Here is a 15,923-nt window from a genome sequence, read left to right on the forward strand (position 1 = left end):
AGGCAAGATGGCCATGTGAAACACAGACACAGAAATTTGATGGTACTCCTGTCCTGAGACATGATAAGATGAAAAAAAAAATGGTCTATTTGGGGAGAGGAAATTGGGATGCTAGGGAAAGTAGTAATAGCTTGGAAACTATGTCTAGGATTCTGGCACTGGAGGAATTTGCCTGCCATACCTTATAGAAGTAATTTTACCATGATAGAGTTACCTGAAAATAAGGCAGGAGACAAGAACAAAAGATTTTTTTTAGAAGTCCCTATCTCCCTGTGCTGGAATAGAATGAATCAGAGCTGGATAAGAAAGAGATGGGGTAGAAGTCATGGTTGATGAGAACAAAAGCATGGCCAGTTATAGGGACAGTCCTACCTTCCAGCCAATGCCAGCATTCTTGTAATAAGGGAAGTTATCACAGATCCAGCGGTAAATTTCACTGAGGGTCATCTTCTTGGCTGGGGAGGAGTTGATGGCATAGGTAATAAGTGTAGCATAGCTGTATCGAGGCTTGCCATCCTGGTGAACAGCTGCTTCATCCTTGCTCAGGGTAGCATTGGGATCCGTGGGTGAACCAGGTGGGCATTTGCGGCTACCTCCAGGGGGCCCAGCTTGTGAGGCTCCCCCCAGCTTCTCAATGGTAGCCCGAAGGGTCAGCTGGGGAAGCCAGTCTATGGAGGTGAGGCTGCTCTCCAGGTCAGAAGCCATGGTGCTGCCAGGTTCTGCAGAAGAGTACAGATAAGGGAATTGGATAAGTACAATGTGTATAGCACAATGTATATAGTGTCTGGTGCATAACAGGCACTTAAATGTTTACTGAACTGATTAATTGAAATAGTGTCTAGCTCCTGAGGAGCATTCTAATCCCAACCCCTTAAAGGATTTTCATTCGGCTAGCTGTCATTTCCTTAAACTGTACTTCTCTTGTGAACAACTCCCAGTCCTCTCACCTCATTCCAGTAAGCCCCAATAGTCCACCTATCTGACCATGATATAAAAGGATCATGGCAACTCTGCCTCATTCTCCATCCTACCCTGAAACAAGGTAGATAGAACTCTTCCCTTAGACAGAAGCTTAATAAAAGTCTGAATTGTTCTCCAAACTGAGAACAGGTAGATACAACTGCCCAGTCCCTCACCTCTCTCCACTTACACACCAGGGGTTTTTAAACTTTTGGGTCTCAACATCCCTTTATCCTCTTAAAAATTACTGAGGACCCAAAGAGTTTTTGTTTATGTGGGCTATATCTATTGATATCTACCATGTTAGAAATTAAAACTGATTAATTTTAAAAATATGTAGATATCAATTCATTCAAAATAATAATAAAGCTATTATATATTAACATAAACAACATTTTAATAAAAAAAAATAACAGCATTTTCCAAAACAAAAAAATTAGTGAAAAAAGTGGGATTATTTTACATGTTTCTGCAAATCCCTTTAAGGTTTAGCTTAATAGAAGACAAGAAGGATTCTCCTATCTTCTGCACTGTCTATTGTAATGTGTTCTTTCGGTTGAAATATATCCAAAAAAAATATGGTCTCAAGGATATGTAGTTGGGAAGGAGGGAGTATTTTAGTGCACAAATAATGTCTTAGTTTATTATAAAAATAGTTGTGCTCTCACAAATCCCCTGTAAGGAAGAAGCTATATGGCTCAGTGGATGGAGCACCTGCCCTGTATTCAGGAAGACCTGAGTTCAAATGTGACCTCTGAGCAAGTCACTTCACCTCAGTTGCCTCACCAAAAAACCCAGACAAACAAACAAACCTCATCGTTCTTGACCCCTCTGTAGCCTTTAACACTGTCAATCACCTTTTAGGGGCAGCTAGGTGGCACACTGGATACAGCACCACCAGCCCTGGAGTCAGGAGGACCTAAGTTCAAACCCGGCCTCAGACATTTGAATATTAGCTGTGTGACCCTGGGCAAGTCACTTAACCCCAACTGCCTCACCCCCCAAAAAAATCCCCTTTGGGGGAACTTCAGGGGTCCAGAGACTACTCTCTTAGAATGGGGGTCTACAATATAGCAAGGTTTAAAACCTGTATATAAAAGCCAACAGTTAAGAAAAGCTAATTGGGACCCCAGAACCATCTGATTTAGATCTACAAGAAAGGTTAGAATACAAAAGTCCTTGTTTTACAAATGAGGCAACTGCGGCCTAGAAAGGCTAAGTGACTTGCCTAAAGGTAAACTGCAAAGCTAGAACTCAAATTCCAGATCTATAATGCTTAGAATTAATTACATGGGCACCCTCACTCAGTTTTATATATATACACACAAAAATACATACAGATTGAGATCCTACCACTATATTCAGTGTACAGAGGCACCACCTTGAAGAGGTATTACAAGGATCCACCTTTCCAATCCAGCTCACGTGTACACACCATACATACAGAGAGGACAGCCTACACACCCATAAATAAAAGATACTAGGTGCGCAAGCGCGTGCACAAACACACACACACACACACACAAACACACAATGTACCATATGCCACACTCACAGCTATAGGAAATTACCGATAGAGCAATCACATATAAAGGAAACAAATCTTGAGCACACAGCCACCCTACACACCTTCAGCAGTTTCCCCAGAACAAACACGCCCACACACACATATATGCGCACACGGAAGAAGCCATGGGAGGCACCTCCCACCACTCCAGCGTGATGGCTCCACTGAGCCAGGGAGACACCCTGCTGCGTGTGCACCGGTAACAATCAGACAGGCTAGCTAAAAATAGCCACTCTGGGGTGAGGAGCTGAGCTCCTTTTCTACCTCCCTCTGCTTTTCTCTCCTAGCCAGGCACGAACCCTGCCTAAACCCCCATACAGACTCCTGTCACTGCCAGGCCACCCATGCCTGGGTTTGCAAACCCTCCTGCCACCCACACAGCCTGGGCACTCTCAAGGGCAGGGAGGTGGCTCCTGGAGGGTGAAGCCTCAGTGATGGAAAATTAAGAAAGATGGGTGACACCTGTGGAGTGATATCTGGATGAGGCTGATAGAAATCCCCCAGTGGCACTCCCCTCGAGGCGAGGACAGCATCCATCCATCCCCCTCAAGATTTGCCACCTGACAGGTTTATGCCTGCTTACCCTAAGTTCTTGCTGGTACAACCTCTTCCCTGGCACCCCTGCTGAGAGTCCTCGGTCACTCCTCGGGAAGAGCCTAAGCTGGAATGTCTCCAGGGTCACTCTGGGCTGAGCCACATTCACGAACGCGATCTCTCCTCCTTGTCCAAATACATACATTCTTACACAGACTCTGCTGTTAATGACTCCAATCTACCTTTAAATCTAAGTCACCTATCAAAAAATGACAATTCCTTCCCTCTAACAAATACCCCCATTTTCCCCCAGGGCTCAGGAATCTACACAACTTTGTGCCCTTTTCCACCAAGGGTGTATCCCACCTGAGCTTTCTCTGCATGTACACACATGCACCCAGTCCTAACATCCACACGAATAAACACACCCATGCTGCAATGCAAAGTGAAAGCCCAGCTCCCCAGAGCTGAAGGAAACACCTTAGTGCCTTAGGGTTCTAAGCAGCCAGGACGCAACTGCAATCCAAGAGCCGACTGACAGGGGGAAAAAAATATGCCATGTTTATAAATAGCACCAGGAAGAGATTTCTCCTCTATCCTCTGGTGTCTGGAACTGATCTACACCATAGAAATGCACAGGGTCAGTCACCCAAATCTTTTCAGGCACCAACAGGTCTTCTAGCTCCTCACCAAACCAAATCAATTCAGAAAGCTGCCACGTCTAGGAAGGAGCAGGGCAGCTGTGACAGCCATCACAGACTGAGCCAAAGCCAGGCCTCTCTAGCCAGCTAAAGCAAAACACCATACTTGGAGGGGTGGGAGAGGAAGGAGAATGGAGAACTCCATTCTCAAGAGGTCAGGCTTCTCCTGACTGGGTGCTACAGGAGTTGAATATCTGCTACCAAGATGTGTTTCTGACTTCTGCAGAGAAGCTCAAGGCAACAGCACGTGGAAAGCCCTAGAGAATTACATTAAAAAACTGTCCAATCCCTGAGCAGGAGCATGAGGGTGAATTCAAAGTGTTGGGGAACTTTTCCTTCGGCATTGCATGTATATGTCACAGCAGAGATAGGATGATCCTGAGTTCCCCTGGAGGAAGAAGACCCCTGCTGCTGGTTGGATCAGGCCCTTACCTGGCCTAAAGCAATGACCCCTGGAACCACACCTGGATGCAGCTCTGAGATCCTCCATCCCCATTCTCCTTTAACCCATCCTATTTTTCTTACCCCCCTCATACTTCCCAGAAAAGTGACTTCCAAACATGCCGCCTCAATTCTATTCCCAATGCTGCCATCAGCTCCCTAAATATACCTAACCAACATTGATGAACTCGTCACAAAAAAGACTGAGACTATAATCCCCACCAACAATTCATCCCCTCTTCCCTTGAAATAAGTAATTAAGCCTTATTGTGCTCATATCTATCATATGCTTCATGCTCCCCAAAATAATGGCTCGAGGCTAATCATCAGGTTATTATTAGAAGGAAAAAATACAAGGTGCTTGCATTTCATCATTCCCTGCCCCACTTACCACCCATTACTAATCCAGACCTTTCTTTCTTCCAGGGGGAATTCACGCTATTACACTGCCACAGAACCTAAACAAGGCCACATCCTCTTCTCTTTGGTATGGAAGGCCAAGAAGTAATACTTATCAGGAGCTGGGAAAAGGTCATCATGAGATGGCCATGCTACCTACCTCTGACAGAGAAGTGATGGAAGAAAGATGCATGCAAAATGAGACGTATATTTGTTGAACATGCCATTAGAGGAATCAGTTTTGCTTGACTATGCATATTTGTTACAAGGGTTTTGTGTTGTTGTTTTTTTTCTCAATATGGGGGAAGTACAGAGAGAAAAATGTATTTTTATTTCTGGAAAAAAACTGATTTTTTTTTAAAGGGACAGGTTTCCCTACATAAACATGCTTTCTGAGAGTGGTAAGAGTAAGGGGTAGTAGAGAAGTGATTTCTCCCTTTCATAAATACTAGATAGATTGCTAAATAAACACTCACTTAGCCCAACAGATTGACTCATAATATTTTTACTACTAAGGTTTTTCTGCCTGGACCTATAACTTCATCGTGTAGGAAGCTCCAAGTATAGAAACTCCTTTTACCAGTGCAGATCAACAGTGGCCAATTGCAGTCTTAGGGTATTGCCTGAGGACAAGTGACCTATGTCAGTCATTCAGCCTGAATGTGTCAGAGGCCAGGCCTAAACCCAGGTCTTCCTGACTCCAAGGCCAGCTTTCTCTCATTTGCAAAGCACTTAGCACACAGTAGGTGCTTAATAAATGCTTGTTCCCTTTCCCTTTCCCTTTGTCCCCTTCCACCATTCTGGGCTGTCATAAATGTTTTCTCCCCAGTCCTGTGACTTCACTGGTGTAGGGAGTGAGCTCCCAGTGAGGAATTTCTTCCACCCACCGGTGCTGATCAGCACCTTCATGCAAATGACATTCTTAACTTAAGTGACTTGCCCAGGGTCATAGACTGTGTCACAGGAAGCCCTTTCTGAGTCATAATCAGCTCTTTACCCACTACCTCAACACTACCTCCCTAATAAAATGACCATTCCTAATCACTCACATTTTTATACTCCTTTATGGGCTGTAAATCAGTTCCTGTTTCCACTCCTGTGAGTTTATTATCCTGATTTTTCAGAAAAAAACCGACTCAGAGGGGCAGGAACTTCCCCTAGATCTACCTGCTCTTAGGTATCAGAGCTAGGCTTTAGACTCAGGCCTCAACTCCAAATTCAAAGCTCCTTACACTACAACCAGGCTGCCTCTCACATACATACTTAGATTGGCAGATATATCTTGTCAGAGGCAGCTGGTAGGGCACTGGATAGAGTGCTGGGTCTACAATCTGGAAGACCTGAGTTTGAATCTGGCCTCAGACACATACTAGTTGTGTGACCAGCAGGCTCGCTTTGCTTCAGTTTCCTCAACTGTAAAATGGAAATAATAACATACCTACCTCCCAGGTTTGTTGTGAGGATCAAATGAGATAATATTTGCAAAAGTACTTAGCAAAGTGCCTGGTAGACAGTAGATACTATATAAATGCTTGTTCTTTCCCCTCCTTTATCCTCTCCCTTGTCATAAGATCATAGTCATGGAGTTGGAAGACCATCTACCCTAACCTAATCTAACACCCCCCCCCTTAATTTTACAGATGAGAAACTGAGGCCTAGGCAGTTTAAGAGATTTGCTTAAGGTCACACAAGTAATGATCATATGATGCAGAATTTGAAGCGGGGTCTTCTGACTCCAGAGTTAGTGATCTTTCCACTGCACCAAGGCAGAAACTAAATAGACCATAAAAGTTCCCAGAGCACAGTATTTTCTTCCACTCAGTTTGGGATAACCTCTTTGGGAGACCAGGAATATTTCCTAACAGATCATAACAGGGCTAACCCATTGAGAACACCAATTTGGAAAGGAAGGATGGATGGAAGGAAAGAAAGAAGGAAGTACGAAGGAAGGAAGGAAGGAAAGAAAAGGAAGGAAGTGAAAGAGAGTGAGAGGGAAAGAGGGAATGAGAAGAAGGAAGGAAAAAGGGAAGGAAGAAAGAAAGGATGGAATAAGAAAGAACGAAAGAAAGAATAGGAAGGAAGAAAACAGGGACAGGATACAATATAAAACCTAAAACTCGCTGGGTTCAGCTTGGTTGCCAAGCCCTTAAGGTTCACCTTAGTTTTCTTTCAGAGACAGAATCACTCTAACTCTGACCAGGTCTAGGAGCTCATCTAAGGATAAGCATCCACATGACTGCCCTGATGCTTGGAGTTATAGGGACTCATGAACTTGAGCCTAGAGCACATGTGTTCAAATCCCAAAATTTCCACTTATTACTTATGGGACCTCAGGCAACCTACTCAACCACTTGCAGTCAGTTTCCTCATCTGTAAAATAAGGGGGTTGCATGAGATCAATCAATGTTTAAATCTATAGTCCCTTACCAAACTCATCATTGCACCTGACACCATTTAGGGGTCAGACAGAAAGGTAGCATTTTAAGCTGGGCTGTGAGCCAGCTCCCCCATGTAGCTGGGGTGCTGGAATAATTTTTATTCCTGACCAGATGGTCAGGTGCTTTGGGAAAAGAAAGTAGCTGTCAGAGCAAAGTGGGATCTTGCCAGAATGAAAAGTTCTTGGGTTGAAGGCTCAAAGATCTTTGGGTAACCTCCAAACCCAGAGAATCTTCTCCTATCACTCCCAAAGTTCCAGGGATATTGAACCCAACCTGAGCTACTCTGATATGTATGATTATTGCTCTACAACTATTCAAGGATACCAGGCTACAAAAAGCATTCCCCACCCCCACTCTACTCTGTGTATGTCTACACCTCACCAGGATTCATAAGGGTCTACCCCATATACAGACCCTACTAGAAACATGATTCTAGGTACCCTGGTATTTGCGGTTCTGTGTTCAATCACACCCAGACATATAATCTCCAAACACAAATACATGGAGACATACACTTGCATTATCATTCAGTCATATAATGTACAAATATATGCATGCTACAGATGCCTCCTCAGTAGTGTTTATACTCAGATCTACTCCACAATATCTCATTCCCCTTGGCCTAGGAGGCTCCAATCCATCAGATTTGATCCTGTGTCTCCCTCTAAATATGTGCTATAGAATGATACTTCTGAGTGAGGAAGCAATTTCAGGGGTTTAGGCAGCCCACCCTGGCATTGGGCCAGAGGTGGAAAAGCAGGAGGAAAAAGTAAGAACCTAAGCATAGTTACTCTTCCACACCCAGCTATGCTGTGGGATGGGTGGGAATGGATAAAGTAGAGGGCAAAGGCTAGAATACTTTAGAAAAAGATAAGGCTTTGAGCCATCCAGCTAACTCAGTGATCCTGGGAATAAAAAGGGGGGGGGATGGAGAGAGGAACAGATCTCCAGAAGGGATAGTTTTGCTGGAGACAGTCTAAGGGTTAACAGGAGGGAGCCCCCAGCCCTCTGCTTTTTGGGGGCAATGTCTTCTCTACTACAACCTTGACTTGCCTCAACACTCTTAAGTAAGGCTTGTATGTGACCGGGGGAGCTTTCACCCCAGGCCATGAACTAGAAAGAAACCATTTGAGGCTTTTCTGGAAGTGAACCTTAACCTACGATATTTCTTAGAGGTCATGATCTTCTTGATGGAAAGATACTTTTGAGGGGACATTAGTGCTGAGTATACATATCCCTTTCTGGTTAAATCATACTTGCTCTCACCTGAAGTATAGTCATACTGAGACTGAAGCCCTGAGGCACAGTGGTGTAGGTCTTTCTCTGGGGAGGAACTTCAGCTCAGGAGCTTTGGTTCTCCTGAAGTCTTTGCAGTCTACTTAATTCCAGTTCTACCATACTTCTTTTGGGCTTGATGGAGACCGAGGCCCCTTTCATCAGCTTTGTGTCTTTAGGCAAGTCACATAACCTCTTTTGTCCTGACTCCTCATCGGAAAAATCAGGGGACTGGACTAGATGACCTCTAAGATCCCAATTCTAAATAGTTTCTATGAGCTATGAAAAGAAAATGACCCCATCCAGTGATGGAGATGCAGAGGAGGAGGGCTTTCTGTGACACTGTCCCCACCTTCACAGCCACAGAGATATACATAATATCTCTAGATACATGGATGAAGCATCTTGGATGATCCCAGGGCTACTCATCCCTTGCCTGAGGCCAGGGGGAGGTGGGAGCCCCTGCAGCTCTTTAACCTGGGCAGGAAGGCTCCGGCCACGACCTGATATAACTCTATTGGGACCCCTGGATAGTATCAAATCTTAAAGCAATTGGCAGCATAGTATGGTACAAAAATGACTGGATTTGGAGTCAGAAGACTTGAGTTAAAATCCCAACTCCACTATTTAATACCTGTGAGATCCTGGGCAAATCTCTTCACTCATTGGACCTCTGTATCCTCATTTGAAGGAGTTGAGGGGCAGCTAGGTGGCACAGTAGATAGAGTACCGGCCCTGGATTCAGGAGGACCTGAGTTCAAAGGCGGCCTCGGACACATAACACTTACTAGCTGTGTGACCCTAGGCAAGTCACTTAACCCCACTGCCTAACCAAAAAGAAAAAAAAAGAACTTGAATAACATGATGTCTGAGGTCTCTTCTAGTTCTACACCCCATGATGATCATCCTATGATTCTGTTACACAAAATAAAATCTCCAAACACACAAGGGGCTAGGGGGAAACTTGAAACTTCATGTGACTACAAGCCTTCCAAGCTTGGGGCCTTCCAGTCTTTGATCTAGACATCAGGAAGCAGACACAGAATTCTAGGATCTATCCAAGTGTGCCAGCATTGGGTCTGTCAGGCCTCGCACACAGCCTGGCCCATGGAAGGCACTTAAGAAGTGCTTGGTGAATGAAAGCCAAATCCAGAGTTGTAGCGGCCTTGGGAGCAAGGGAGGCTGAGGATGATAAATAGTCTGTATGAAACTCAAAAAGAGCTGGATAACTTTTCTGATGCTGCCTACCCCCTTGCTTCTCAGTATGCTCAACAAGATCTACTTGGGGACGAAAAGGGAATTCCACCTCTCCCCAAACTCTAGGGCACCCATTTCCCAGAGTCTTGGCAATAGGATCCACACTCAGTAAGCTTTCAGAAGCTCCGCCTCCCAGGACCCATTTGTCATCTCTAGAAGACCCATTCTCCAAGTATTCATTCCTCTGATCCCTCTGCAACTTCCTGACCCAGAGGGATCCACTTCCTAGATGTCAAAACCAAATTCTGGACCCCTACCCTTTTAAGGCATTTAGTACATAAAAGGAGTCAGAGAAGGAAGGGGGGCAGGGAGGAGGAAGACGTTGACCACAAACATTACTCACCTGCCTCAGAGGTTCTCCCGGCAAAGGAAGGGAACCACCTGGCACTGGAGTTTCGGGCTGAAGGGATATCTCTCTTTAGGGGCAGGTCATCCTCAGTAGCTCTTCGTGGGCTTTGCCGAGTTCCCCAAGCTGGGGTGGGGAGGCGAGTGCCCCGAGAAGAAGGAGCAGCAGCAGGAGGAGAAGGAGGTCCTACCTGCGGGAGGTGGTAGACCCCCCGCGCCTTGGCAGTAATCCTGGGGAGAAGGGGAGGAGCCTCACCCAACCTGGGGTTGTCTCCTCCCCTTTGGGAGAGTCCCCTTCCCCTCAAAACTGACTCCTTCAGGGGTGAGGGACTTCTTCTGTCGGCTGGAGAATTAAGGGGAGAGGCACTGCCCTGTTCCACTTTCTAGGTCCTAGGAAGAAGCCCGCGGACTTGGGGTGGGGATGTTGTTGCCCTGTCCTGAGTATGGGAGGAATCTGAATTCTCCCCTTCCCTACTATGTCCTCTCAGCCCCTGGTCCTGGCACTCTTCTCGGCTCTCGCCAAAGGAGAACGGGCACGAGATGGGGGAGGGCACCTTTCTCCTTTCCCCCCTTGCCCAGAAAGTCTGGTCCTAAGAAGTGAGTGTGTCTACGCAGGCTAGTGGGAAGGAGGGTGCCCTTGCTCTCCGGGGTGGGACGTGCTCCCCCGGGGCACGGCCTGGGCTCTAGGAGTCTCCGGTCCAGCGGAGGCCGGCCGGGCGCCCCGGGCGCGGCGTTTCGCCTCTCTTCGCGCTCCGCGGAGGCTGGCCGGGCAGGGAGGCCGCGCCTCCGGGCTCGGGCTCGGCGCGGGGGAGCAGCGGCGGCAGCCCGGCCGCCTCGTCCCCCGGGGCCCGCGGGACTGCCCGCGCTGCCACCCCGGACGCCACGCTACTCGGACTCCGCACGAGCGGGGGAACTGGCGAGCATACGCGCGGTCCCTGGGCTCGGCTCGGGCTCCGGCTGCGCTCCGCTGCAGGCCCCGGCTCCTCCCCGGCCTCCGCGCGGTTCCTCGCCCCCTCCCCTCTTGTCCCCGCCCCCCCCGGCCCAGCCCGGCAGTCACGGCCGGCGTCCCCCCGCCTGGGTTAAGGAGGCTCGGGGAGCTGCAAGGGTTCGCTCCCACCTCTCCCTGGCCGGGGCGGCAACCCAAGGCTCTTTCCCTCCCGCTAGATAATTGCCACCTCCACCCACCCAAGCGGAAGGAATGAGCAGCCCCCTTTCCCCCCGCCCGGGATCATCCGAGATGCTCTATCCACTTAGAGTAGGAGGCGCGGAGTCTGTGTCGGAAGCCTTGGGGGTCCAGTAGCTTGTGACCTTGGGCAAATTGCAGCCTCTCTTATCCTTATTTGTAAAATGAGAGGCTACCCCCCACCAGTAGATGAGGCTCAAGTGAGTTAATATACATGCATCCCAAAGTCCTTTAGAGACTGGTAAAAGCAAGTCAACAAGCTTTTATTAAGCGCCTATTATTTGCCAGGCACTATTCTAAGCGCTGGGGATACAAATAAAGACAAAAAACATCCTGCCCTCAAGGAGCTCATAGTCTAATAGCGAGGACAACATGCAAAAAAACGATGTGCAAACAAGCTATATACAGGATGAATTGAGGGTAATCCCAGAGGGAAGCCACTCGCATTAAATGGGATTGGAAAAGCCTTCTAGCAGAAGGTGGGATTCTTAACACCATAGGTACTAGAACTCTTCTGAAGCTCATTTGACAATTCCATTAACATCTCACCCCCAAAACTTCACAACTTCCTGACCCTTTCTTTATAGGACAAGCTTATATTCCCTTCAGCTCCCTCTTCAGGCCCTCTTTTACCCTCAATACATATTAACACTACTGCACAATCTTTTTTTTTTCTTTTTTTGGCTTCTCTATCCCTACTCCCCCTTGCTCCCTCAACTTCCTTCCCCACTGGAAAAAGATGAACAAAGCACTTGTAACAAATATGGATAGTCAAAACAAATTCCCACATTGACTGTGTCTAAAAATGTCCCTTATTCTGCATCTTGGGTCCATCGACTCTCTCAGTAGCCCACTTCATCACATTAATCCTCTGGAATCGTGGTTGGTCATTAAACTAATCAGAGTTTTCAAGTCTTTCAAAGTTGTTTTTTCTTTATCATGCTATAATTTTATAAATTGTTCTCACTTGTGAATCAATTCACCACTGCACAAACTTACTCTCTCCTTGGACATCTCCCACCTACCCTTTAGTCTGTTGACTCTTCCCTCCCCATAACGCCTCCTTCAGCATCCATTTCACAAATACTGTGACGATAATAAAACACTAGCCATAAAGTATATGAGCCGATTTATCATATAAATCTCTGGTTTAGATATAATTATTTATATGCTGTGGCTCTCATTTGACTGTGAGCTCCTTGAGGGTAGGAACTGTCTTTTACCTTTCTCTGTAACGCCAGCGCTTAGCACAGTGCTTGGCACAAAGCAGGCACTTAACATGATTAATGGAAGCCCTCAGGGACAGATAAACCATATTGTAAGGTTATTAAATTTATCTCTGGCTAATAAAATCCTTTCCCTCCCTCCCCCTTCGACTTACCCTCTAAATACCATTGTGGTTCCTTTCAGTCATCTCTAGAGGACTAAAGTTTTGGGGCAAAGACTGATCTGGAGATGATGCAGGAGGATAATGGAGAGTATCATGGGGCTGCAGGATTGGGAGATTATTTCAATCAGCAAAGCACAAAGCTGGAAAAGAAGAGACTATAGAGAAAGTGGCATTTACCTCGCTTTGAGGTCCAGACACTCACAACTGTCCTGCTCCACCTTAAGATGGTTCAGTCACTCCCCAGCAACCAGCTCCTCCCTCTTCCCTCCTCCACCCCTGCAGCTTGGACTCAGGAACCTGTGTATGGGAGGAGAGTCGCAGAAAGAGACGCGCAGAAAGGGGAGATTGACACTAGAGCTGGGAGGCGGGGAATGGAAAAGAGCTCCTAGGTTGGGTGGCCTGACATGGGGAGTAAGGGCATACCACTCAAAGGCTGGCCTCTTTCCTGGAAGCTGGAAATGATAAGAGGGTAGGGGAATAGGGTAGAGGGCCCAAGTTGGCCTGGGGTGGAGGAAGGAGAAAGCTGCGACCCTCGAAGTAAATTCCACGCTGCGATCACCAGGCTTTAATTGGAAGTTCAACTAATTGTAAATTTCCTCAAACCCATTCCCAAAGAGGGGTCAAGCTTCTATTCCCCTCCCCTAGTGCTCTTTCTCTCTCTCTGATTGGTTAGAGTCTGACTAGGTTTGGCACAAATCTGCTTTTAAATTGGTTAATATAACAGTCGGTCATGAGGCCGGACACAAGCAAAAAAGAGGAGGCTGCATGGGCAGGAAATGGTAAAGAAATTGACCCCGCCCCCTTGGCCTACCGATTGGTTAAAGTTGGGGATGACGTAAGAAAAAGCATAAACAAAGCAATGTAGAGACGAGGCTCCCATTGGTTTCCCAGTTCTCGCCGGGTTAGGTTTGGATTTGGGAGGCGGGACAAGAAGAACTCAATTATTTTAGGGAAGAACGGAAGGGAAAGAGAACCCGGAAATAGGAAGAGGCGAGCATAGGAGAAGACAGAAGGTATAATTAATTAGTGGAGCCCACGAGGGTACCACTCTCACACAAATACATCGTCTTGTGTGTGGGTTGTTAACCCATTAAAGTGAACTTATTTCCTGGTGACCCGGAATATAAGCAATACTTCCTTATGCTTTAAATTTGTTCCCAACACACCTGTTAACACATGACCTCATACCTCTTAAAAGGGAGGAAAGGAGGGAGGCAGGAAAGGAAAAAACACATCTCTCCCTGGAGATGACAGACTGAGGCACAGAGAAGCTCAAGGATTGGTCCCTGGCTCACACAGCATCGTCTGGCGACGTAGGTTTCCAGGTGGTTTTTCCATCACTTTACATGTAGCAGATGGAGTGGAAGGAAGGTGGAGAGCTAGTATATGGCACCAGAGTGGCAGGTTCTTTACCAGGAATTTGGCCTAATAAAGAAAAAAACCAAATACGCCAAACTCTTGGATATGTTTTCAAATCTAAATCTTTCTACCTTGGCAGAAGTTTTCCTAATTGCCTTCAGCAAAGTCCTTTTGCTCCTTATACCTCTCTCAACAGTTTGTTTCATATTTTTCTAATGCATTTATATATGGACATTTCCAATTCTAAGTCTATTATTTGATTTTTAAGTTGTAATTATTATATTTTGTACTGTTGTAATATTGTAGCATTATATCACTAAATTAGAAACTACATAATGGCAGGACCTATGTCTTACCTAAACTTGTATCCCCAGTGCCTTGCACTATGCTCTGCACATAATAGATAATAAATGTCTGTTGAATTATATGAGTTGCAATTTGGGCTAGCCCAGCTCTGTATGTAATATAAGTGGTGTATTTCTGGGAAGACCTAGGAAATATGGAAGTAAAAGGATAACAGATTTGGCAGATATATGCCGCTTTGCAGCACTGCAGACAAATAAATAGCTGTTTTCCCTTTACCAGCAATCTCAGTCTCTAACAGTTCAACTCAACAATTTGTTAAGGCAGAGCCAAGGTGGTGAAGTAAAGGCAGGGACTCACTAGATCTCTTCCAATTTCCCCTCCAAACAACTTTAAAATAATGCTTCCAAATGAATTCTGGAGTGGCAGAACCAACAAAAAGAAGGAATGAAACAATTTTCCAGCCTAAGACAGTTTAGAAGGTCTACAGAAAAGATCTGTCTCGCGTGAGAGTGGAGCAAAGTCCAGCATAGCAGCAAAAGCCATGATTAGGCTGGGCCCTGATCAGCACACTGAATCAGCAGCAATGACTTCCAAGAGCTCTTAACCCACCCATGGTAAGGGGGCTGGACAATCTGGTCAGAAGGAAATCAGAGGGGACACTTTGCTGGCACTAAGTGCAGGACTCTGTTGCATTGCCCATATGGGGATCCAGGTTGTAGTTCCAGGCTGAGGAGCAGCACTAGCACACTAGAGCTCAAAGCCACAAGGGAGTAGAACACTGATCACAGTTCCAGGGCAGAAAAGAGTGCTTGTGGTCACTCAGAGACCAAAGCACAGGCCAGGAGAGCAGTGACCAAATCTCTCCTTAGATCATACCACCTTGGAATAACTGAAAACTTACAGGTCCCCAGAATTAGCTCTAAAATCAGCAGCATGAAAAATCTAGAGGTTGGAACAAAGCTCTCTCCACCCAAGGAACAGAGTTCTACTTTAACATAAAGTTAAAAGACAAGACATAGGCTGGGAAAATGAGCAAATAACAAAAATAAAGAACCTGACCATAGAAAATTACTATGGTGATAGGGAAATCAAAATACAAGCTTCAAAGGAAAAGGCAAATTGGTATCAGTCCCCCCAAAAAAAGTATTTTAAAAAAGCAAATAATATAGGTAGAGAAAAATTTGGGGAAAGAAATGATGCAAAAGAATCATGGAAAAAAATGAGTTTGGCAAAGAAAGCAAAAAGGGGGGGGGAGATGTACAAAAATTCACTGAAGAAAACAACTGTAAAAAGTGGAATTGGCCAATGGAAAAGAAGGTACAAAAGCTCACTGAAGAAAATAATTCCTTAAAAATTAGAATTGGGAAAAAATTTTTAAAGGAAAAAATAATTAGAATTGGGCAAGGGAAACTGATGATTCTATAAGACATCAAGAAACAATAAAACAAAATCAAAAGAATGGAAAAAAATAGAAGAAAATATGAAATATCTCATTGGAAAAACAACTGACCTTGAAAATGGAGGAGAGATCATTTAAGAATTATTGTACTAACTGAAAGCCATCATCAAAATAAGAAGAGCCTGGGCATCATCTTCAAAGAAATTATTAAGAAAAACTACTCGGATGTCCTAGAACCAGGGGGTAAAACAGAAATTAAAAGAATATACCATTCACCTCCTGAACGAGATCCTGAAATGAAAACTCCTAGGAAAATTACAGCCAAATTCCAAAGGTCAAGGAGAAAATACTGCAAGCAGCCAGAAAGAA

The 15,923-nt window shown here is 45.6% G+C and overlaps 1 protein-coding gene across 1 annotated transcript in view; it reads right to left on the reverse strand.

Moving 5' to 3' along the window:
- Positions 1-10,908, reverse strand: part of FOXJ2 (forkhead box J2) — a 31,332-nt gene extending 20,424 nt beyond the window's left edge. Inside the window, exons 1-2 of the mRNA XM_020994261.2 lie at positions 9,916-10,908; positions 373-719 (exon numbers count right to left, since the gene is read on the reverse strand). Of these exons, the coding sequence (XP_020849920.2) occupies positions 373-705 (333 nt within the window). The 5' untranslated portion in view covers positions 706-719; positions 9,916-10,908. The remainder of the gene's footprint in view (positions 1-372; positions 720-9,915) is intronic.
- Positions 10,909-15,923: the final 5,015 nt, after the last annotated feature.

This window comes from Phascolarctos cinereus, unplaced genomic scaffold, assembly GCF_003287225.1.
Source record: "Phascolarctos cinereus isolate Bilbo 61053 unplaced genomic scaffold, phaCin_HiC Scaffold_1;HRSCAF=81, whole genome shotgun sequence".
NCBI classification, from domain to species: domain Eukaryota; kingdom Metazoa; phylum Chordata; class Mammalia; order Diprotodontia; family Phascolarctidae; genus Phascolarctos; species Phascolarctos cinereus.